The sequence below is a fragment of the Lutra lutra genome, chromosome 9 (assembly GCF_902655055.1).
Source record: "Lutra lutra chromosome 9, mLutLut1.2, whole genome shotgun sequence".
Taxonomy (NCBI): Eukaryota; Metazoa; Chordata; class Mammalia; order Carnivora; family Mustelidae; genus Lutra; species Lutra lutra.
In genome coordinates, this window is record NC_062286.1 from 1,924,009 (window position 1) to 1,948,082 (window position 24,074).

Below are 24,074 nucleotides of genomic sequence, written 5' to 3' on the forward strand. Positions count from 1 at the left end.
CCGCGACTAGCTGTGGAAGCCCGCCGCAGGGCGTGGGCCGGTCAGGGTGGTGGGCCGCAGGGCGGTGGGCCACAGGGCGTGGGCCGGTCTCGGAGCTGAGTCCGAACCACTGCAGGGGAGCGCGGCTGCTTGTCAGCTCTGCGGGCGCTGGGAACACGGGCCGTTGTGTATGCTTTCCCAGTCTCACGTTGTGTTAGCGTCTATTCGATTTACAGTTAGTTGTTCTTTGTTGCCAGAAACTACACGGGCCTGCAGGGCAACGGGAGGCGAAGGCAAGCCAGTGGCGCGGCCGGTGGCCGGAGGTGGCCCAGGGGTGGTCTGGCTCCTGGTAAGCAGGGCAGCGTGTGGCTCTCGGTGGCCACCAGCCATGGCGCAGAGGAGGCCAGGCTTTCCCCAACGTGGAAGACTCCCAAGAGGCTGGCCGGGGACTCCGCATATCCTACTGGGGAGCCCAAGATTAGGTCGTGGCCGTGGGTCCTGCCGCAGCCCGGCTTCAGCAGCACGTCACTCGGGGTCTCTGCCGTAAGGTCGGAAGTGTTTGGCTAAGCATGACTGCACCAGTGAAGGGTGACATGTACCTGGATTTAAACAAGTCTGCCGTGCTCCCAGGGCGTGGAAAGTGGGGACCGCGGTCGGAGCAGCCGGTGCCTCCTTCCTGCGGGCCCGTCCTCTCGCTGCCCTGCAGGCTACTCTGCCGCCAACCCCAAGACACCTTCCCAGGCCAGGAAGGTTGGGAAACAGCAGGAAGAACACGTGTCTGGCCCTGCTGGCTGGAGTAGATCCAGCCCATCAATGATGTCAGAGCAGCTTGAGGCTGGGCCGTCGCCGATACGGACCCACGGCTGTGGTTTTGAGTTCAGCTTCGTCCCTCCCACACCCCAGGTGAGCCTGGCAGCGGGTACCGTGTCAGAGAAGTGCTGGTTTAGAGGCCCCCCCCCCCAGCAGAAGGAGCTGGGGGGGAAGACACGTGTCTGCGTGCTCTGGAAAACTCTAGAAAGAACGCACTCAGCAGTGTCGATGCAGGTTATCTCTACTGATGAGTGCTAGTAAGGCAGAGAAGAGAGCTGTTTCTAGGAAGGGTTAGTATCTTGTAAGAGTGGAGCCGGGAACGGCCATTGTCAGCCCCACTGGCCAGCTTTTCAGGAGCGCTCGAGGAGGCTGGCCATCAGCACGCCAGCAACGTCTGGCCACTGCCAGGCCTCGCCTGACCCGGACGGTTCCACTGCCCCCCTTTCCTGCTGCTCCAGCAGAGAGCAAATTGATTGTGGCTTAATCAGATAAGGTGGGAGTGATTGGCGGGTGGGGAGAGGTCTTAAGAGATTGGAGACGGCTCCTGCTTCCTGGCTCGAGGCGCGTCTCTGCCCTTTGCCATAGATCCTCAGGCTCCCACTGTGCGTCCCCGGAGAGCACTAGCAGGAGGTGACAGGAGCGTCCTCGTTGTTGGGGATCAGGCTGGGAGAGGCTCAGGCTCCTGGCCCGTGCATGTTCAGAGTGTTGCTCACAGGAGCCCCCAGGTGTCCCTGTCATTGAAGTTTTGCAAGATTTGTCTTAACTCGTGGTGGAAATTTACACCCTTAGGCACGTCAGTTTGCATCCTTGCAAGTCCCAGGACGTGGACTTGGGAATGTGGGCCGCGCCCTCAGCAGCTGCGACGTAGCATGAAATCTGATGCCCCAGAAGTGAACCACGGGGCACAGAAGTTAGGGACCGGTACAGCCCGACTGGGGCCTGCTAGCCCAGCAGGGAGGGGAGTGGGCCTCAGTGGAATGAGAAGGCCTGGAATTCTGCATTTCACACTTGTGTATCTTCGTGTTGCGTAGTCTCTCCTTCTGTGACCTGCATGAAAAGCGGAGAACGCTCTTTCAGGGTGTGAACCCCCGGAGGACAGTGTCCACAGCAGTGGTTGGGAGGAGCTAGAGTCAGGCAGGCGGGGAAGCTTTCCGGGGCAACTCAGGCTCTTCCTGGCAGAGTGACTGATGCTTGAGAGCCCCGAGCTCCTCATCTGTAGATGTGGGGGGTCACCAGCTGCCTCAGGGCTGTGTGCAGTTTAGATCGGGGTGTAGACCAGCGACTTGGCATGGTGCCTGGTCCATGAAGTGTTTAATATTCCTTGAGTGGCTTGAAGCAGCTCCAAGAAACCTCTTTTCACTTTGGAAAGCCTCTTCCAGAAGTTCCCCTAGGAGACCGTGGTGAGGATAGGTAGGTTTCGGGACTTTCTAGAGAAATCCAAGCCCCTGTAGAGAAGAACTGCTCTCATTTTGGTCTTGACTCAAGTAGGTTGTTAACCTTTGGGTCCTTGAATTAGGACCAGCCACCAGTTGTCTGTACACTGGATGCTTCGTGCATAAAACCTATTACCCAAAACTCCCCCCGTCCCCTGCAGCCCGTGACAGCCCACCAAAGGGAGAGGCACGAGGCTCCTTCCCCGGAGCTTTCCCTCAAACTGGTCCCCAGACCATCGGTCCCCAGAATGTTATCTGAAGCTCATTAAAAGTCCAGGGTTTGGGGTCACACCACAGGCATACAAATCAGAACCTGAAGTTTAAAATACCAGATGCCAAGGTCACGTGTACTCCAGGGTCCATGAACTTAGAGGATTTCTGGAGGAGTGTGAATGGGGTGCGGCTATGGACCGGGCTGGTGCGTCCTGCCTTGCTCGCTGTGGGGGGAGACCCAGGAGTACTTGTCAGTGTCTGACCTGGACATGGGCCTCCATCATTTTGTCAAGGGCAGAAGGGATGGGGACAGGAAATGGGACCTTACCATGGTTGTAGACTAGACAGCTGGGGCTTTGGGTTGGTGGTGTTGATGTCACTCCCCTTCGCAGAACTGATGTTCCAGAGTTGAGCACGTGAGGCCTGTGTGAAGTCTGCATGTTGGCACCAGAGGGGCAGGGCTCCCATTTCCTTTCCTGGGACATTTCTCTTCTGTTGCCGCCCTGCAGTCGCCCGCCCTTCCCCTGCCAGCTCTGCCCCCACCTCCCTCCGCAGTCACTGCTCCAGCCCCCGGACTCCTGGCGTCCTGTGACTCAGCTCTGGCTGCAGATACGGTGGCCCCGGAGGTAGGTCCTCGGCCACCCGCAGAGAGGCCGTGGCGCAAGGCCACCCCGTGACCCTGCTGTCACGGTGTCTGCGGCATGCCTCTGCTTAGACAGCCGCTCCTCCCCCGCGTCCCACCCCGCGACCAGGAGGATGCCGTGCCAACTGTTTCTTCAGCCGTGCTGGCGCCTTCTTCCCGTCCAGCCTCCATTCCAGCCGAGGCGCAAGGACTTCCTTTCCTGGTCAGATTGGCTGAAATATGTCATGTCGCCCTGTTTAGACCCTACTAGGTACCCTCCGTGGTTCCACCTTTGAGCCCAGCGTGGCCGGAGTGAGCGAGGGGCTCCTGCAGGTGCTGACAGGCCCCGCTCACCCTCCCTGCCGTGTCCACGGGGCCCAGGCGTGAGAACGCCCAGAGCCCGTGGCTCACTGAGGGAGACGTTAACTGGCAAGGGATCCCATGCACGAAAGGATTTTTCCCGAAAGCCCGTGCCCTGAGGCAGTAAGGACCGCTCTGACCCAGCGTCTCTTCAGTTAGCCCTTTCTTTCTCTCCCCAGAGAAGCCTTTACTCTCCATGCTCTGCTTCCCTCGTCCTGCCACTCAAAACACACGTTCTCTACCCAGATTCCAGGGGCGACAGCCTTTTTTCCTTTCCAAGAAAAGCCTAAACACAAAAGAAGAAACCCAAAGTTAGGACCCAATCCGTGGACACCATGGAAAGTGACAGTTGCTCTGAGAGTATTTGATACATTTTAAAAGGCCACACCCAGGGTGGCTCAGTGGGTTAAAGCCTCTGCCTTCGGCTCAGGTCATGATCTCAGGGTCCTGGGATCGAGCCCCACATCGGGCTCTCTGCTCAGCGGGGAGCCTGCTTCCTCCTCTCTCTCTGCCTGCCTCTCTGCCTGCTTGTAATCTCTGTCTGTCAAATAAATAAATAAAATCTTAAAAAAAAAAACAAAAAAAATAAAATAAAAAGGCCACACCCACCACGGGGCCCTGGAGGAACGAGAGGGGTATTTTCACAGAAGTGAATAATCTTCCTCATGGGTAACATGCTTGACGCCTTTCTTACAAAGAGAAAACATCTGCCCGATGTCTGATGTCTCCGACAGCTTCACAAGCGCCATAAACCCCGTCTCCACCACCCGCCAGAGAGGCTTCCCTTCCGCTGGGCCTCCCTGGGGGGCGAATGGAGGTATTTAAAGTGTGTCTGTGTGAAGCAGCCCTTGACAAGTCGGTCTGCATACAGGGAAATCTGCTCCTCCTAGAATGTGTTGTGACGAAGTCTAGAAGCGATTTCATTTTTTATGATTTTGTTGTTCTGACTTGGAATTACTGCAGATCCTAACAAATCTGGAGCGAGGCTTCGCTGAAGACGGGACCATGAGCAGCATCACACCGGAGAACAGGCAAGGTCAGCAGGCAGACTTCTCACTAAATAATTACCGAGAGCTGTCAGAAGATTCGGCCCCAGAGGTTTTCTTGTGCCTCATCCCTTTCCACCCATTACTCAGTAATGCAGGAGTTCATCGGCTCGTTCCTGATTCGGGAAGCCAGGCACTGGGCCTGGCACTGTTGGTACATGAAGAGCAAACACAGGAGTGAGGGCTGCCCACAGGCAGCCCCATTGAGTACAGAGGACCCACCTATAGCCAGTAATCCAGAAACCAGTGTGGCTTCCATGCTGGGTAAGTGCTGGGAAGGAGGGGAGCTCAGGCCTTCCTGGAAGGGGCATTCCTGGGAGGGTCTGCCTGCCAGAGCCACAGCCTTGGCAGGGGGAGTGTGAGGCCCTTCGGGCCTGCTGAGGAGAGGAAGAGAGCCTTGCACATAGCCGAGGAGGCCAGGCTGACGAACTCAGTCTTGACACTGGGCACCGCGCTGCTGGGAGCCAGCTGCATTTTGAGATCATGCCATTTCTTGAGAACAGTAAGGATGGACTAATTATGCTTCAAAACCCAACTCAAATGGTGCCTCCCAAGAAGCCCTTCACCTACCTCTCCTTCCTCAGGGCCTGTCCTCCCCTTTCCCCCCAGCATCGGTGCCACTCTGTCTCACCTCCAGGGGCCCGACTCGGAGCGGGCTGTGCTGACCGCTGGCCGGCGTGCATTATTCTGGCATGCCGTGGGCTTCCTCTGAAGCAGCTCTGGGAGGACTGGTGGGCCAAGAGCAGGCGAGATGGCCTGGGGAGGAGATCGGTCTGGGTGGAGGGCTGAGCTGGTGCCCCCGGGGGTGTGCTGACCCTGGCTGTGCCCAGGAGACGGGAGAAGGGAAGAGCAGCGTGGGCAAGAGGTATTTGCCTTCGGGCCCAGCCACCCTGGGCTACATTTCTGCTTTAAATATAGCATCCTCTGAGAAATCCCAGACGACAGCCAGGTGTGTAGGGGAGTGTGTGTGTGTGTGTGCACATGTACACACCCTTCCCAGCAGGGTAGCTGCAGGTGGGTGAGCAAGGAGGGAGGTCGCTCACCCTCCGACATCTCGTTCTCGGGCATTGTCTGAACGTGGTCACTTGTCCTCACGGAGGGCCTCTTGCAGGGGAATCAGCAGGTAGGTACTAGATTCCAGAAAGCAGTTCCAGGATAACTAAGGGTCATCATGAACAGACTGCAGGGTAAATAGGGGGAGAATTGGCGCTTGAAAGAAGTCTGGAGATAAACCACAGTTCACTGAGACAGTCCATGTTTTATGTTCATTAACAAATGATACTGTTGAGAATTTTTCCTTCCACAAAAATGATGTTGTAAGCAGCTGATGTATTTCTAATTGCTGGAAGGCGAAGTGAGTTAAGTTCTTAATTCTGGCAGTTAGGTTTATGTGTTCTTAAGCAGTCCAAGAGTAAGCATAATTTCTAGAAGGTTGTCACGCCACAGTGGGCCAGCGGGACAGTCAGATTCAGGGTAAGGCAGGCTCGCCAAAGTCGAGTCGTGCAAGTATGCCCCTGCCCTCAGCTGAACCGGCCGGCCGCGCCAGTGTGCCCCTGCCACCTGCCTCTCCACCCCTCCCTCCTCCAAGTCCTGCCCAACCCACCCACCCTCACCCTCCTCCCCGTCCTGGTCCTACCATGTTCCGCTGCCCTCCACACTCCCACCATGCTTCCCGTGTCCCCCCATCCCCACCTTCCTCCTGTGCCCTCCTGTTCCCATTCCCACCTTCCTCCCGGGCCATGTGTGTGACCACAGGCCACCACTGGGCAGACACCCGTGTGGAGCCGGCTTCGGTTCTGCGTCATTGCCGACCTCCTCCCTCCCATGCGAGAGTGCTCCTGACCTTTTAAGCAGTACGTCTGTGCCCTTCCCACACCGATGCTCAGTCTGAAGGCGGGATGAGTAGAGTTTTCATCTGAAAGGTTCTGCAGTGGGGCCTGGAGAAGGCAGAGCTCGGTGTGCAGACGCACTGGTGGGCCATCCTCTGCCAGCCCGCTCTTGCCGCCAGGCGGCGCCCCCAGAGGTCACCCGGAGAGGTGTCCAGCGTCTGGGCAGCGACTGCAACCGCGGGCAGACCCGTGTGTTCATTGTCCGTGAGCGTGGCTCTGGTTGGGCTGTGTGGTCTCCTCTCTGCCCTGAAGCTGACCCACTACCCTCCCGTTCTCCTTGCTGTGGCACTTCTGCACCTGTTCTCCTTCCCGAGCCAAGGGCGCTGGCCCGACGCCCCGTGCTCAGCAGGGGACGTGCCTCTGACCTGTGCGCACTCACCCCTCCCCTCTCTTGCAGCCTCCATTCAGCTGTGGGGGTCCCGCCTGGGCCGGGTGATGTGCTCCATGGCCAACTGCCTGCTGCTGATGAAGGTACGTCGGTTCTGGAAGAGGGTGTCACAGAAGCCGTGCCGGGCGCCGGGACCCTGTGAGGAGGGGCCCCGCGGGGAGCGGGAGGCGCTGCCCGAGCAGAGAGCTCGGTGACACTGTGACTTTGACGTTAGTTCGCAGTGAGGGAGGCATCAGCAAACACCGAGTTCACAGTGTCAAGTCTGATGGTTCAAACGTGGGTCTCGATGATTTAACTAAAATCATCATTCTTCCTCCCTCCCTCCCTCCAACCCACCCCCCGGCCTCGATGGTTTTCTCTGGATTCCATCCCAGAAAGGTCCCCGGGGAAGAGGGGTGATTTCCCTTTTCCTGACCAGACGTGCCCGTGGATGCCCATGGCATCTGGAGCCGGGCTTGCCCACGACCCCTGTGTCTCGGGGACGCCCCCCCACCCCAAGGAGGCCGCCCACACGTCCGGGAGTCTGACGTCCGGAGTTGCTCCTTTGTTTCCTCCAGCCCGGTCTCCCGCGGGCCCCTGGCAGCTGAGAGCAGTGTCCTCAGCTCCTTCCTCCTCTGGGGACCTGGCTCAGCTGGGGCCCCGGGTAGGGGCACAGGGAAGGCCGCTGTGGGAGTCACTTAGTCCCAGACCCCTCGGGAGCTATTATGAGACCGAGAGCCTGAGTCCCCCACAGGTCAGCCCAAGGTCATTCCTGAGCTTGATTTTCAGCAAAGCAGAGCAGGCGGCTCCTCGCGGAGTGAGTCCCACTTGGCCCTGGTGTGACACATCTGCCCCTTGCGGCCCTGCGTGTGAGGTCGTACCCTGGGTGCGGCGTGGAGGGCTTGGCTGTGGGCGTGCGTTCCCAGCACAGCCCTGCGCCTGCTTGGTCAGGGAGAGGACGGGTGGTCTGGGCGCACCCCCAGGCAGCCTGCACTGGGCAGGACGTGACTCCCATCCAGGTGGCCCTGTAGGGGTGGGACACAAGGGCACAGACAGTGACTCTGCCACGCCCTTCATGTCCAGGAGCCCTGGACCCTGGCTCTGACCTTGATGCCACGCCCCTCAGTGCACGGGCGCAGAGCCGGCTCCCTGCTGTGTGGGCCCTGGGGGCTTCGGACAAGGTGGCGGCCCGTGTGGCGACATCCCTCATGGTCTTGCCCCAGGCACATGTGTGGGCAGGAGGGAGCGTGTTCTCTCCCACCCGCAGCCTTGGCAGTGAGCAGGTCCCTCCCTAGAGCCTGGCCCCATCCCCTCTGCCCTGGCACACGGGCCGTTCTCCCCAGCTCTGGAACCCCATGCCCCAGCCTCCCTCCCTGGGGCTGCGGCAGCCGCTCGGGAGCCCCAGCAGCTTGTGCAGAGGGGGAGCCGCCCGTACAGTCACGGGGCTGACGTTTCCTTCGTCGGGGGCTGACACTACCTGGGAGGGACGTTACGTGTTCCACCGGCCGATTTGTATTTGCATCGCGAAGACACAGTAGTAGACGATTACGGGATAAAGTGCCTGTGTTGCCCGCGCGGCGACGGTGAGATACGAGCGAGCCCCCATGTGACTTTGCTGTCTGCTTGGCCGGGACCCGAGACAGCCTGCTCTGGTTTCAGAAATACTTCACGAGGAAGGCAGTTTAATTGGAATTTTCCACACATCTAACACTTTGATGAGTTAAGAAGAGGGAACGCCGTGCCGTGGAGGCCTGAGCCAGCACGCGTGCACCTTCTCTGGCCACGCGGGGAGCACGTGCGTGGCTCGTGGCGACTCGTGTGGCTCATGCTTGGCCGACAGCATGTCATGTCATCAGCCCTTCAGTTATGGTCAGTACGTTTCTGTTCCAGCAAAACAAATGCTCTCGGATGATGGGAAATCAGCTCGTACATTTCCGCCCCGAATACTCGTGGGACATGCCGTGGGGCTCTGGGACAGGAGTGCCGTGGCCTGGGAGACTGGCCCAGTCCCATGCTATAAATCGCACTTCCTCTCCTTGGACCCGTGGTGGGCCTTGGGTGCCACGCCCGGCAGGAGCCACACAGGCCGAGTCACACGGCACAGGCCTGCTGCCTCGGGGGGCCGATGACCCCTCCTGGCCCCACGTAGGCTCCAGCCGAGGGGCTGCGCAGCCACATCAGCTGGCTTCTGCCCCCTTCGGACGTCCATGCAACCCCTCAGGCCTCCAAAGCAGCAGCTGCTGAAGCAGGCCCGTCCCGTCAGCAGGTCCCTCGCAGCCTTTCCAGCCTGGGGCGCTGTCCGCCGTGGGCCGGTCGCTCCCAGAAGAGCTCACTTGAGCCACTTTCCATTTAAGAGGCTGTGTTCCCTCCTCTTCCAGTAAATAAACCATCTCAGGCAATGATAATCCCTTAGGGAAGCTCCGTGACAAGCTCCTGCTGGGCTTTATTTGATAATGGGCTCCCTGAAACGTGGCCAAGCCCGTCCCGAAGCCGCAGCCACTCCCGGGCCATGTCCCCCATGGGCTGCAGGCACCATTAGCGCCGCCGCCGCTGCCTGGGGTCTGACGGGCCGGCCTCCCCGGCCTCCCCACACACGTCCCACGCCTGTGCACCTGCCCTGGTTCACTCTGCCCGGAGGGTGGTGCTTTCACAGGTCCGCAGCACAATAACCCCACCAGGATCAGTGCTTGGTGCTCTGACCGTTCTCTCGGACCAGTCTGCGGAAGCGCTGGCTCCTGGCCGGAAGCGCCGAGGCAGAGCTGTGAGGCCGTGATGCTGGCTTCCGTGGACTTGCACTTCCGTGGAAGTGGGCAGGCCACCATGTCCGTAGGCCGGCATGTGTCAGTGACACTCTAGCGCTACCAGGAACATCAGACCTGCCTTCTGTTCTCTCTGAAGTGGCAGCAAGGGGCCGCCGTTGAATTACAGGACGTGACTGTCCCTGGCGCCCATGGGGCGTCCTGTGCACTCTGCTGGGGCCCTACACCAGCCGCCGAGTGGGGCCTCAGCACACACTTGTCCACCCACTCCCACACTTACACTTACACTTGTGCACACATTTCACTCGTGCACCCCTGTGCTCACACTTGTGCACACATTCACGTATCTACTTGGTTTCTCATACTCAGGCTTGCACGCACACTTGCTCGTGCTTGTACACACGCCCATGTACATGCTTGCTCTCTCACACTTATGCTTGCACTCACGGTTGTGCATAAGCCACACATCTCACACACACACTGGCACAGTCATGCATGTTCACACACGTGTGCACGATACACAACCCTCAAACCGTGCAGCCCCGCTATGGGCAGCCGTGACAGTTAGCAGAACGCCAGGGGGAAGGACAGGTGGGTGCTGTCAGGGTCCTTGTGAGTCATTTGAATAAGATTTGTCTTAATGAGCGTCCCTGGAAGGTTCCAGACTGGAGAGAGTTTTTTCATTCTCCTGCGAAACTGGGATTTTACTGGTCACCGGTCTGTAGACCACTTGAGTGAGCACACGGGCAGCTTGGCTCTGCCTGCAAATGCGGAGGAATAAAGCACTTGCGGGGGTGACCGCGCATCTGCTGCCTCGTGTCTCGTGGCCGCGTGCTGGGACTCCGAAGAGCACGGCGGCCGCGCCAGGCCTGCTCTGTAAACACCCATGATCGCTGCTGTTCCAAAGAGCCGGGGTTTTGGGGGGCCCGAGACGAGCCAGCGTCTCCGGCAGCACTGCCAGGGGACCTTGTCGCCCGAGAGAAATGGCGGGTTCCACCTCTTCCTTGTGGCCGGACAGGCTTTTCCTGACTCAGCATCGACCGGGGCCCCCCGCGGGCCAGCACTGGTGGGGCAGCAGGGGAGGCGCGGAGATGGCCGGGCCGGCCCGCTCCCCCACGGCGGCATGGAGGCACTCCGACGACCGAGAGGGGCTGGCGGAGGCCGCTGGCAGCCCGCACGACCGGCTCGGTGGCCAGCGGGGTCGCGCACCCAGCTCTGGCACAGCCGGAGTCATGGGCGCCATCTCCCAGCGTGGTGGGGGGATCCCCACAGAGGACCTCGGGCCCGCCCCCCGCTATGGTGTTTGGTGCGGGGTGTCGTGTGTGTGAGGACTTTCCCTCCATTTCTAGCGTAGGAAACATTAAGAGATGCTGTTCATAGATTTGCTCTAGGGACTTGAGTGAGAAATAGGATGAAAGTCACCAGTTCACGGATGGTTTCGTGCCAGCGAATTCCTGTTGCCGTTGAGGTGGCAACACTGAGGGACCATCAGGCCCTTTGAGGGCCCAGCTCCGGCCCTGGGTCTCCCGCCCCCCAGCGGCTCCCGCACTCCCGGGCCCGCTCTCCTCGTGTGAATGTGCGGCTACTGAGCCACTAGCGTCCTAAACCTGAGCATGACCTCTCTAACCCGAAGTGTCCCCGGTGTTCTGCCCGCAGGATTACGTGCTGGCCGTGGACGCGTACCACGCGGCTATCCAGCACTGCCCGGAGCAGGAGCCACAGCTGCTCAGCGGCATCGGCCGGATCTTCCTCCAGGTACGACCACGCCAGCCACGAGCTCGGGCGGCCCGTCCCCTCTGGGGCCATCTGGGCGGCCCGGGATGCATAGGAAACAGCACAGACTGGCATCTGGGAGGGGGGCTCTGGCGGGTGGGCATCTGCCTTCGCCTCCAGTCAGGATCCTGGGGTCCTGGGATCAAGCCCCACGTCGGGTTCCCTGCTCCTCCCTCTCCCCCGGCCGGCGCTCTCTGTCTGAAACAGATAAAATTTTAAAGAGAAAAGAAGTAGCCCAGTAAATATTTCACCTGCGATGTTCGGGGTTTCGGTCTTCACAGTAGTTCTCGTTTGACTCTGTCAAGTCCCGCGGGCTGTAGCGGCATCCGGAAGCCGAACTCCCCGACGGGCATCTCCCTCGACCGCGATTGGAGAAGCCCCGAAACGGGACTCCGAAGTCCCCTGTCGCACCCAGAAGAGTGGTGGTAACACCACACAGAGCCTTCCCTGAACGCGGCTGGTCCTAGCGTCACGGGCCGCTGTTTCGCTAGAAAGAGCAGAGTCCAGCGTGCGGCAGCCCCGCAGGGCCGAGGACGAGGCAAGAGCAGCGCCAGCGCCGGGACGCGTCTTCCTGACCGGCCGGTGCTCGGCGATGCGCCCCTCACGCCCGCCACTCCCCGGACGGCCGCCCCACCTTTGCAGCTGAGGCCAAGCGGCCTCTGCCCGCGGCACCCCTCCGCCCGTAGGGCTTCCACCGTCACGTCCCCGAGCCGGGGCTGCGGAAAGGAGTGTGGGCCGAGGACGGTTCCGGATAGTCGGAGAACGGCCAGGCGTCTCTGGGGCACCGCTCACGTGGGCACACGCCGTGCAGAGCCGCTCCCCCTTGGGCATCCCCGGCCCTTTCACACAGTAGCAGACGGGGCTCCCCAGCGGCAGAGACATGAGTGTGACAGGAAGGACTTGACCGAGGGCCCTCAGCCCCGGGCCCAGGTTCTCCTCACCAAAGGGGTCCACACACCGTCCTCCACGCCACATACACACACACACACACACTCCACACCATGCACGCACGCACACATACATCTCCACACACTCTTCCTACACCCCTAGTCCATGCACATACACACACACACTCCTATACCCCCAGTCATCCACACACACGCGCGCACACACTCACATCTCCTACTCCTGACCCACCCCCGGCCCATACTGTTTGTTCGTGGGAAGCAGATGAGACCCGTACTGGGTCCAAGGACAGCCTGACACTGGAGGCCAGCTGTGGTCTTGGAGTCCCTGGGGCAATAGATTTCTATGCACTGATTTTTATATCCTGTGACTTTACTGAATTTGTCAGTTCTAGTAGCTTTTTGGTAGAGTCTTGAGGGTTTTCCATATATAGTATCATGTCATCTGCGGATAGTGAAAGTCTGGCTTCCTCCTTACCAATTTCGATGCCTGTTGTTTCTTTTTCTTACCTGATCGCTGGGGCTGGGGCTTCCAGTACTGTGTTGAATGAAAGTGGTGAGTGGACGTCCCTGTCTTGTTCCTGACCTTAGGGGAAGGGCTCTCAGTCTTTCCCCACTGAGGATGATGTCACCTGTGGTTTTCCCTGCTTGCCCTTTGTTACGTTGACGGGTGTTCCCTCGAACCCTACACTGCTAAGGGTTTTTATCATGAATGGATGGTACTTTGTCAGACGCTCTTCCTGCATCTACTGAAATGATCACATGGCTTTCATCCTTTCTCTTACTGATGTGAGTATCCCATTGATTGATTTGCAAATACTGAACCACCCTTGCATCCAGGGATAAATCCCATTTGATTGTGGCAAATGGTTTTTTTTTTTAATGTACTGTTGGGTTGCGTTTGCTAATATCTTATTGAGGAATTTTACATATTTGTTCATCAGGGATATTGGCCTGCGGTTCTCTTTTTTGGTAGTGTCTTTGTCTGGTTTTGGTATCATTGTCATGCTTGCCACACAGAATGAATTCGGAAGTTTGCCTTCCTTTTCTATTCCTTGGGATGGTTTGAGAAGCATAGGTATTAGCTCTTCTTTGTATGTTTCGTAGAGTTCCCCGTGAAGCCATCTGGTCCTGGACTTTTGTTTGTTGGGAGATTGTTTATTACTGATTAAATTTCATAGCTGGAAATTGATCTGTTCAGATTTTCTGTGTCTTCCTGCTTCAGTTTGAATAGTTTATGTTTCTAGGAATTTACCCATTCTCAGGTGTCCGATTTGTTGGCGTTTAATTTTTTGTGATGTTTTCTTACAACTGTTTGTGTTTCTCTGCTGTGGGCTATTTCTCTTCTCTGACTTGTGATTTTGTTTATTTGGGTCTTTTTTTTTTATGAGTCTGGCTAGAGGTTCATCAATTTTGTTGATCTTGTCAAAGAACCAGCTCTTGGGTTCATTGATCTGTTTTATGGGGGGGGAGGGTTTATTTTAATTTTATTTATTTATTTACTTATTTGAGAGACAGCATGAGCAGGAGGGAGCAGCTGTGGGAGAGGGAGAAGCAGACCCCCCACTGAGCAGGGAGCCTGACCCAGGGCTCAACTCCAGGACTCCAAGATCATAACTTGAGCCGAAGGCAGATGCTCAACTGAGCCACCCAGGTGCCCCTGGGGCTTTTGTTTTGTTTTGTTTTTCTTTTGTTGTTGTTGTTGTTGTTTTAGTTTCTACATCATTTATCTCTGCCCTAATCTTTATAATTTCCTTCCTTCGGCTCGTTTTAGGTTTTGTTTACTCTTCTTCTTCTACCTCTTTTAGGTGTAAGGTTAGGTTGTTTGAGACTTGTCTTGCTACTTGAGGTAGGCTTGTAGAGCTACAAACTTTCCTCCTAGAACCGTTTTGTTGTGTGTCAGACGTTTTGGACCCTTGTGTCCTCATTTTCACTTGTTTCCGTGCAGTTTCTGGTTCATTTGATTTCTTGGTTGACTCGTTTATCACTTAGCAGCTTGTTACTCTGCCTCTGTGTATCTATGGTCTTTGCAGGTCGTCCTCCTGTTCTGTGTCCTCTCTGATGCGTTGTGATCAGAAAAGGTACATGGTACGGCTTCAGTCCTCTTGAATTTGTTGAGACTTGTTTAGTGGCCAAATATGTGATCTGGTCTGGAGAGTGTTTTGTGCACACTTGAAAAGAAAGCATTCTGCTGCTTTAGGATGGAATGTCCTAAATATATTTGTTAGATTCCTCTGGTCCCGTGTGTCATTCGAAGCCGTTGTCTCCTTGTTGATGATGCGCTCAGATGATGCGTCCGTTGACACGAGCGGGTGTTGGCAGTCTCCGCTGTTGTTACTGTCAGCGAGCCTCCTCACGTTTGTCACGAACTATCACGAACTGTTTCGTGTATTTGGTTGCTCCCATGCTGGATGCGTAAATATTTACCATTGTTTATACCTTCTTGGATGGTTCCCTTTATTAGTATATAGTGTCCCTTCTCTGTCTCTCTTAAAGTCTATTTTGTCTTACCGAAGCATTGCTGTCCTGCTTTCTTTCCACATCTGTTTGCATGATAAATATATTTCCATCCTTTCACTTTCCATCATCAGGCATCTTTATGTCCAAAATGAATCTCTTGTAGGCAGCATACGGGTGGTATTTTGTTTTAATGCACTCTGTCACCCACTGTCTTTTGTCCAGAGCACTAAGCCCATTTACATTCAGAGTAATTACTGATAGATTTGTACTTATTGCCATTTTGTTACTTGTGTGATTGTGTAGTTTTTCTCTGATCCTTTCTTCTCTTGTGGTCTTTCATGGTTTGTTGACTTTCTTTAGTGATACTCTTTTCTCTTTGTTCTTTGCACATCTAATAACGGTTTCGAGTTGTCGCGATCTGTTTCTGTGCAGCATCTTCCGCCTGTGGCAGCCAGCGCTGGTGTGTCGGTCACTGAAGTTTGAGCCCGTTCTTTACTCCTCCCCCGCCCCAGGTTTTGGTTATTGTTGTGTCCTATTTATTTACATCACTTATTTTGTGAATGCCTTGACTGACTTTTATGGATACACTTATTTTTACTGCTTTTGTGTTTCTTACTTTTCTCACTCTCCCTATGGTCTCTTCTTTCTACTTTCAAAAAGTTCCCTGTAAGATTTCTCGTAGGACTCGTTTCGTGGCCATGAATTCCTTTAGTTTTTGTTTGTCTGGGGAAGTCTTCATTTCTCCTTCTGTGCTGGGGCCAAGCTCATCTTCTCAGTGTCGCTCCAGCTTTAGGATCCGTGCAGCTGAAGCGAGCACACTCCTGTCCCGACGGACTTGCCGGACAGAGGTTCTTAGCTGCAGGTTTTTCCCTTTCAGCACTTGGAATGCATCATCCCCCGTCCCTTCTGGCTTGGAAAGTTTCTGCTGCGAAATCCTCCGGAGGCCTTGGGGGTTTTTCTTGTACGTGACTGTCTTCTCTCTTGCCGCCTGCCCTGTCGCTGCTTTTTGCCATTTTCATTACTACATGTCTAGTGTGGACCAGCTCGGGTGGATTTTGATGGGAATTCTCTGTGCCTCGTGGATGTGGGTGTCTGTTTGCTTCCCCAGATCAGCAGGTTTTCAGTTATTTCTTCAAGTAAATGTTCTGTGCCCTTTTGCCCTCCTCTTCTTCGGAGACCCATGAAATGCAACTGTTATTACACTTGTTGGAGTCACTGAGTTCCCGAAGTCTTTTCCTTCATTTTGCATCATCTTTTTGTTTCCTGTCACTTGCTCCGCTTACTTTCCATGACTCTGTCTTCCAGGTCACTAACTTGCTCCTCTAACCTGCTCCTGATTCCGTCTAGTGTATTTTCAATTTCATGTATTGTGTTCTTCTTTTCTCACTGGTTCTTTTCTCTGTGTTAAGGCTTTACTGATCTCCTCCACTCTTCTCTCAAGCCCAGTGAGTATCTTTATGATCAGGAACTTCTCTCTGAGGCCACTAATCTCCATCTTGCCCAGGTCTGTTGCTGCAGCTTCGTCCTGTTCTTTCAGCAGCGACATGCTCCTCTGTCTCCTTAGTTTGCCTCTCTCTGTGTGAGGAAAGTCAGCTACGTCTCCTGCCGTTGAGAGGAGCAGGCAGGTTGTGTGCTTTTAATGCCATGGCCCCGGACCTCTTCCGTGGAGGACGCACAGCTGCCACAGAGACAAGGCTGGCCAGGGCCACTCTGCCAAGTGCCCACCTGCAGGGGTGTGGCGTGACAAGCTGTGTGCAGCAGTCCTCTTCCACGGGCGATGGCGGACACCACGGAGACTGGGGCTGGCGGGACCACTGCAAGATGTGTACAGGCACGCGGGAGGGACGGGGTGCTTTAACAGGGTGTGTGCATTCTCCCAGCGAAGTCAAGGGACGCGTAGGTTTGTGCCGGTCCTCTGGGTGAGGGGACACGTGGCGGGCCCAGCTGGAGGGGTTGCACACAGGCAGGTTAGGAATGAATCCGGATGGCTGTGTGGTTGTGCCGGGGGCAGGGGAGGGCATGCTGCCCGCCAGCCGCCCTCTTTTCTTGCACAAGTCCCTCAGGAACTCCCCCTCCCTCAGGCCCCGGGCAGTTTTCAAACTGCTGCTTCTGATCTAGATCTCCTGGGCTGTTTGCCCTGCTGTCCCTGTGAGGGCAGGGACCCAGCTTCCCAGTACCTCCGGGCTCTCCCAGAGCCAAGCAGCCTGGTTTTTAAAGTTCCAGACTTTAAGTCCTGCTGTTGTAAAAACTCCACAATTCAGCCTGTCTAGTGTTCAAGTCCAGATGGTCTGGGGATTCATCTGCCCCGTGTGGTGTCTCTGGTGAGTTCATCCATTTCTCACCCCTCTCCGCACCCACGGCCCCCCTCCTGTGCTGCCCAAGGTTTACTCCCAACCGCATCTCTGTCCTTCCTACTCTCTCGGATGTGCCGGCTTCTCTGCCTTCCGTTGTAGGGTTTGTGCCGCGCTGAGGTCATCTTCCGGGTTGTTTGCATTGACGTTCTCTGGCCGCGTCTGTGGGACCGGCTGAGCTTAGGGTCCTCCCACTTGGTCCCCTCTTTGAAAGTTGTTCTTCATTATTTTACTTGGTGCTGGGATTCCTTTCAAAGGGTACAAATTAACCACTGAGGCCAAGGAAGGCCTGTAATTCACCTCGTTCCCGAGCTGGGACGCCGGCCTTCCCCCGTGTCCTGACCGGCGCTGTAAGGGGTAATGACCAGCGACGTTACCGGTTCCCCACCCGGAGCAAGCGCATGTTCTGAGCCTACCGTGCCGGGCGGCTGCGCGTGCGGCCGCGCGCCTCCTGATCCCGTCTCCTGAACTGACTTTGTCAGAGCAGATTGGAGACATAAAAACAGCCGAGAAGTATTTTCAAGACGTGGAGAAAGTCGCCCAGAAACCGGATGGGCCGCAAGGCAAGACAATGGTCTTAATGAACAGGTAAACCTCTGAAGACTATTTTCTCAAATTTCCCAAGAGCGCAAATGCCCTGAGTAAAGCCCTTGGGGAAGGCGTGCCACCCGGTGCCCAGACCTGACCCCCAAGTCCCTCACCACCCAACACACCCACTGACGTCTCCTTGAACTTAGGCACCTTTCAGTCTCAGCAGATTTTAAAGTGTTTATATTGTCCCCGTTTTCAACATAAATTTGTATAAACGTTTATCCTCTCTAGCCTCCCCAGCTGCTTTGATGCCCCGTTTACATGTCTGCGGGAGTCGCGCACACAGTGTGGGGGTAGGGGTGGGGGTGTCCTTAAGATGGAGCCTGTGCCCAGTGCAGAGCTCACGCCACTGCAGAAAGTGACCATCACGCCAGTGTCCATTCGTCCAGCAGGAAGGCACTGAAGTCCTAGGTCACCTGCAAGAGCGCGGTCTGCCGGCCAGGGCACGATGTGCTTCATCCAGCTGTGGTGTCCCCCCGGCCCCCAGCACCAGGCTGCTCAGAGTTACCCCGAGGAGATGGGGCACGCTCCTGCCCGTGCCCTCCACCCTTCTGCCTGCCTGCTCCCCCTGTGCTTTGTGTTCCAGAGCGTTCCTGCACCTTGGCCAGAATAACTTCGCCGAAGCCCACAGATTCTTCACAGAAATCCTCAGGATCGACCCAACAAATGCCGTGGTAAGGTCCCACGAGAGCCAGGGGCTCACAGCCGGGGCCCGTGCGGCGACCGCGGGCGTCTGTCCCAGCGGGGGTGGGGTTTCCCGGCAGGGCCAGCCTCGGCGGCTCCCCCCGCCACTCTCCCAGGACGCCCGCCCCCCCCCCCCCCCCAGCAGACCGCCGGCGGCCGGGTCCGACCCTGTGCGCACGTCCTCCCCTCCAGGCCAACAACAACGCCGCTGTGTGCCTGCTCTACCTGGGCAAACTCAAGGACTCCCTCCGGCAGCTGGAGGCCATGGTCCAGCAGGACCCCAAGCACTACCTGCACGAGAGCGTGCTCTTCAACCTGACCACCATGTACGAGCTGGAGTCCTCCCGCAGCATGCAGAAGAAGCAGGCGCTGCTCGAGGCGGTCGCCGGCAAGGAGGGCGACAGCTTCAACACACAGTGCCTCAAGCTGGCCTAGGGCCCTCGCCCTCTGGAGCCCAGGGCCTCTGTGAGCGGCGTGTGCGGGAGCTCCTACAGGAAACAACTGGCGGAGTCAATAAAGCCTCTGGCGGGTGCGGGGCCGTCTTCGTGTGGAGCCGCGTGGAGGCCGGACTGCCGGGCAGCTCGTCCCACTGCAGCGGGCTCCGTGCCTGCGGCTCTGCCGGCGGTTAGGAATCCGGGGGTGACAGGCTCTGGGGATGGCGGGCAGGGGCCGCAGTGGCTCCGAGGAGGCCCTGGGTCCCTTTTGTTTATTTTCGGAAGCTGAGCTGCTTCATCTCGTAATTTTGAATATGCTCGGAGAAAAGCTGAAAACTATCCTAAACTGTGCTCCCTCTGTAAATCCCCGTACATCTGGGCATAAAGGCAGAGAAACACCCAGCAGACCGCCCCGCCCTGCTCTCCTTCCCCCTCACATCCCAGAACTACACACGTCACTTTGATTCACCCGATTCCTTTCCAGCTGACACCACACGCCGTGGCCGGGCCCGGCGACAGGGTAAGATTCCACCGTATTTCTTCTGTGGTTCGTCCGTCCCAGGGAGGAGAGAGGGGCCCCGAACGCGGCACGCTCCGAGCGAGAACACAGAGAGTGCACGAGCAGGTGCGCTCGGGCGTCTTTCTGAACCAAGCACGATTTTGGTGATTTTTCATCATGCGTGTCGGGGCAGTCGCTTCAGTATTTACAGAGAAACAGGAGGCGTTTTCTGCCCTACCCGCTAGGTCCTCTGGTTGGTCTGATAAGCCAGGTGACAGGAGAAAGGTTTAATTACATACAAGGGACCCATAAGGACAGGAGTCCCAAGGACTAGCCAGGCGATTGAGGCTTCTGTGCCATCCTGAGCTAAGGCAGGGGCAGGGGAGAGCGGGGGGATTCACAGAACTTTGCCCCCCTGGACAGGTCAGAGTTTATAGCCGGGAACAGCTCCCCCTCTGAGCGAGACCCGCCCCCCCAAACCCTTCCACGTAGTTCAGGGAGATGTAAATGTTTTCCTTACGCCTGCTGCATCCTGTCTTCAGCTCGAAATAATCCATTTGCCGAAGTAGCCTATGGGGGACACATATCCTCCACCTGCCACGGTCCTACCTTTGACGTCTCCAGGAATTTCTGCCGCGGGGGAACTGAGCGGCTCGCTGACCTCGTCTCCTAGTCCTGACAGTAGCTCCGTTCCATTAAGCAGTTGGGCCTCTTGCAGCAGCGTGCAAGAGACTGCCGAGGCGGGCCGGGGGCAAGTAACCCTGTGTTTGCTAAGAGGCCTTTCTGTGGGGACAGCAGGAAACCAGGCCGGGTCAGTGGCACAGGCCGCCGCCCACTTTCCGAGCCCTGGCGCTCAGAGCAGCTTCAGATGTGTGGGAGCCATCGGACGGGTGGCCCTGGCCTGCAGTGTGACCGTCACTAGTGAGCTTTCCGCGTGGCCCACACAGCAGTGGGCACAGAGACTGTCCACATGGGGTGGTTTCCCCGAGTGTGTGGGGGGCAGGGTCTGGCCCCAGCCGGCATGGCTGCAGGAAACGGCCAGTTCTGGTGCCCAACAGCCCCAAGTGAGCAGGGCAGGGGGAGGTGGGAACTTCAGTTTGGAGAGTTGCAGCCAAATGTAGGAGGAAAGTAGAAGTTGGGACCTGGTCCATTTTACAGGCAGAAGACAGAACCTCAGAGCCCAGGAGCAGCGTCGACTCTGCGGTCCGCGGAGGCATGCTAGGGAAGCACAGGGTCCGCACAGCCCCCCACTTCCATCAGAGAACCCAGAGCAAGACTAAATCTGGTTCCCAGTGAAGTCGTTTCAGTGACCCGGCCTGGTTATTTACAGAAGTGCAGAAAACAGGGCTCACATATAGGCTCTATTAAATCTGCTTTGCTGGAACTTTCCATAAAAGGTCCTGGATGAATCTCAAAGCCTCTCGAGGCTAAGAACCCACACCAAGGACCTGCCGTCAGACTTTGCTCGCAGTACGTACAGATTTAGGTGAATTCCTCTCTCCTCGAGGTCCCCAAAATATCCTGAGGTTTCTGGGCCTGCCAGGAAGTGCCCTTCCTTGCAGACCAGGCCAGGCTGCCAGGCATCCTGTAAGCGAGGGGCCAGGATGATGTTCCCCCAGGGTCTTACTGGTCCATAAAGTCAGCCTTAGTTCCCAAAAGCTGATCATCTCAGAGTCTTTACGTCGCTTTCAGATAGAATGTTCTAGTCAGGACTAGTAACGTAACAAACCTCAATCCTGTCCTGTCACCGGCGTGGAATCTGAGCACAGTCCTCACGCATGAGGCCACTAAGATGAGGACACCAAGTTGGCAGATTCTGGAGGGATCAGGTAGCAAGAAACATCGTTTCCTCTTAGTTCACAGAGGTGTATCTTAAACAGTTGAAACCTGAAGAGAAGGTGGTTTCCCTAAATCTGGAAAAACAAAAGGCCGGGCAGTGTTTCAAAGCGGAAGTCCCGGAATTATCGTTCTCCTGAATTCATGCAGCCCCGTGTAGCGCTTGTTCCGCTCGAATCCGTGACCCATTAGTTCCAGAAAGTCGTACCCAGCTCACTTTTCGGATTGGAAGATTCTCAGAAGCCCATCCTTGTCGAGTCCATTCCTGGACTCTCCCTGAAGGTGAGGTGCCGTTGCGGGAGTGCTGGGGCCCCAGCATCACGGTAAAGCAGCGGGTCTGCAGCCAGACAGGACTCCCACTGCCGCTGCTCACGACCCCAGGAGAGTTCGTTACAATGGAATTGGCCAAGCAAGGTGCTCATTTCCGTACATTTTAAGATAACGGGAATTACAACCAACAGTCTCCAGGACATACTAGGTTTCTAGGACGTTCATGTAAGTCATAGAACATACTCATACTCACCCCTACGGTGCAACCTAAGAAAGTTTATCGTCACGTATGTGACGTGCTTTCCATAGAAGTCCACACCAGATAAGCCTACTTAACCCAACGTCATTCTTCGTGTATGTGGGAACAAATCTTGTGAGATGGTCCAGGGACCCTCTGGAAATTCTCAAAACTTAGAGTCAATGAGGGCCTTATTTAGAATTCAATTCTGGGAATTTTGTCCAGAGTATCAGCACGTTTGGACACTTGACTGAAGAGGGTCACAGACCATTGTCGAAAAGAGTAATTAGGTCGTTTTCTTCAAAGTGCCAGGAACTTAAGACCTGGTGCACAATCTTGGCTCCTTGGCACATTATTTAAAAGGTAAAGAAACTTACAGTCTGTTAACAGCAAAGCTGAAGTCCAAGAAAATTTCATTTTAAGAGTAAAAACCAATTTTGTTCCACTTGCTCTGATATTAAAACTAAATTTTAACCTTAGCCAGCTTGACTACACATTAAAATTTCTCTTCAAAGATTTCCTTTTCTGGGGACTCCGTCCGTGAAGCATCTGGTGCAGGTCATGATCCAGGGTCCTGGGATGGAGCCCTCCTCAGGGGCTCCCTGCTCAGCGGCGAGTCTGCTTCTCCCTCCGCCTCTGGCCCTCCCCACCCCACCCCCCACTTGCGCGTGCATGTGCTCTCTGACCAATAAAACCTTTTTTTTTTTTAAAGATCCTTTTTCCACAAACCTGCAGGTTTCTTTGGCCTCACCAAAAGCTTATCTGCGTTCCTCAGAACTCCTTTTACCAAAATCACACTTTCCTTGCGTACGGGAGTGTTTTCCTTATTTCTAGTGGCTTCGATCACATTAGAATTTTGAAGCCGGAGGGTGCCAGCCGCGGCTGCGAACTCTCCCATTAGTATTCTCTAGATTGTAACGCGTAGACCAATTTGCCGGTTTCTAGAGACCTAGGCTTCCTGCTGGTACAATTTGGTTCCGTGCGGCACAAAAACATGTTGCTAATAGACACAAATATCTTTTAGTTCCTCTCTAAAAGGGAGCCAAACTAGGTAAACCCATCCCTCTCCCCCTCTGCTGAGAAACCTCTCCCTCAAGTCTGCATTTCCGAGCACTGCTCTGAGTCCTGGAGAAGCGGGGAGTGGAAAGTCTACACCGCAAAGGCACGGAGAGGCTCCAGAGTCTCTGGCGGGAGGTCAGGGGCTTGAGCACCTGTTCCCACAGCCTGGACGCCCACTGCCGAAGGTTCCCTTCCCCGTTCTGAAGAGCAGAACGGTCCCGTCGCAGCGTCGTCCTCTCACCGGATCCGTGGCCGCCGCGAACACGGGCGGGGGAGGTTTCAGGGCTGGCAAAGACAGACGGCACAGGCGTTGCTCCTGGAGCCACACTTGTGGTGTGGAAGAGATCTGCAGGACCTTGTTTCCAGATCCCGGAGAGCGGGAGCAGCCTGCGCGTCAACGGGTGGACCCTCCCGCCCTCCCCAAGCTCAGTGACCTCAGGCTGCCGCTTTCCCTCTGGGGACACAGTTTTAGTCTAGCTTGGGAGAAAGGCCTGCAAAGAATTAAGTTAAAAAAATGCTCCCGTCAGGCTCCGGATATCCGCTGTGATCACAAGTCGGGCCACACCAGGGGTCGCCCTCTTATCTTCTTCGTTATCACTGATCTCAGGAGGGCGTCCACACGAGGGCTCCGTGTCTGGGACATCCTCTGTGGCCTTGGACCTGGGAAGGGCATCCCCGCAGCCTCTGGGGACGGGCGGCGCGGCCAGAGGGGAGCAGCCGGGCCCCGTCAGCCCGGCTGACGTCTCGGGCACCGCCTGCAAAGAGCTGCTGAGAAATTGCAGCTACGGCCGTTCTGTCAACAACGATTTTGTAATTTTAAGTCTTTCGGAGGTTTCTGCGTCTAATTAAAGCAGGCGTTGCGCTCTGTCTGATTCGGGGACCCTTGATGTTACCTGTGCAGCTTCCGTGCTCGTGGGGCTCCGGCGGCCCCCCACCTTCGCCTCCGCGACGGACGTGCCCCCGAGGGCCCACGCATCTGCCTCCCGTGTGGCCGCAGACGGGGTGCACCCACACTTGGGTCTGGCCGGATTTTGGAGCCGCCGACCTAACCAAGCCCAGTTCTTAGGACATGGAACAAGCTTAGAATCTGCCATTCCCGCGGCTTCCCGCGGCTTCCGGGGTCACAGTTCTAGAACAGACGTTAAGCCGGGGTGCTGGGAGGTGGGGTGAGTAATTCTTCGGATTTTAAGAAGGGAATTTGCACTGGATGTCCCCTTTAGTTCTGCCAGGACTCCTTCGCCGGGTTAAGGGAGTCCCTAGCCGGGCCGCTACGCTCCGTTTCCACGTGGTCCTTCCCGCAGACACCAGTGAGGCCGCGGTCTGGGCCGGGCGCTCCCTAAAGCCGTTTTCCTCCGAAGAGCCAGTCCAGAGGCTGCGGCGGTGGAGGCTGCCGTCACGGGAGGACAGAGGCTGCCGTCAGAGGTGGAAAGGTTTACGGGGTGAGGAGCGGAGGCAGCGCCCGCAGAATGAGGAAGGGGCAGCCGTCTCGGCCCCGA

The 24,074-nt window shown here is 56.5% G+C and overlaps 1 protein-coding gene across 5 annotated transcripts in view; it reads left to right on the plus strand.

The window, feature by feature from the left end:
* Nucleotides 1-22,234, plus strand: part of TRAPPC12 (trafficking protein particle complex subunit 12) — a 73,630-nt gene extending 51,396 nt beyond the window's left edge. For 2 of the 5 annotated variants that reach the window (XM_047743761.1, XM_047743762.1), the window contains exons 7-12: nucleotides 4,381-4,453; nucleotides 6,750-6,823; nucleotides 11,135-11,233; nucleotides 17,455-17,555; nucleotides 18,145-18,232; nucleotides 18,435-22,234. In XM_047743761.1, coding sequence (XP_047599717.1) covers nucleotides 4,381-4,453; nucleotides 6,750-6,823; nucleotides 11,135-11,233; nucleotides 17,455-17,555; nucleotides 18,145-18,232; nucleotides 18,435-18,677 — 678 coding nt within the window. In that variant the 3' untranslated portion in view covers nucleotides 18,678-22,234. Of the gene's footprint in view, nucleotides 1-4,380; nucleotides 4,454-4,553; nucleotides 6,310-6,749; nucleotides 6,824-11,134; nucleotides 11,234-17,449; nucleotides 18,233-18,434 lie in introns of those variants that run through there. The other 3 variants (XR_007129852.1, XR_007129851.1, XM_047743763.1) reach the window with 3 other exon arrangements.
* The last annotated feature ends 1,840 nt before the right edge of the window (nucleotides 22,235-24,074 follow it).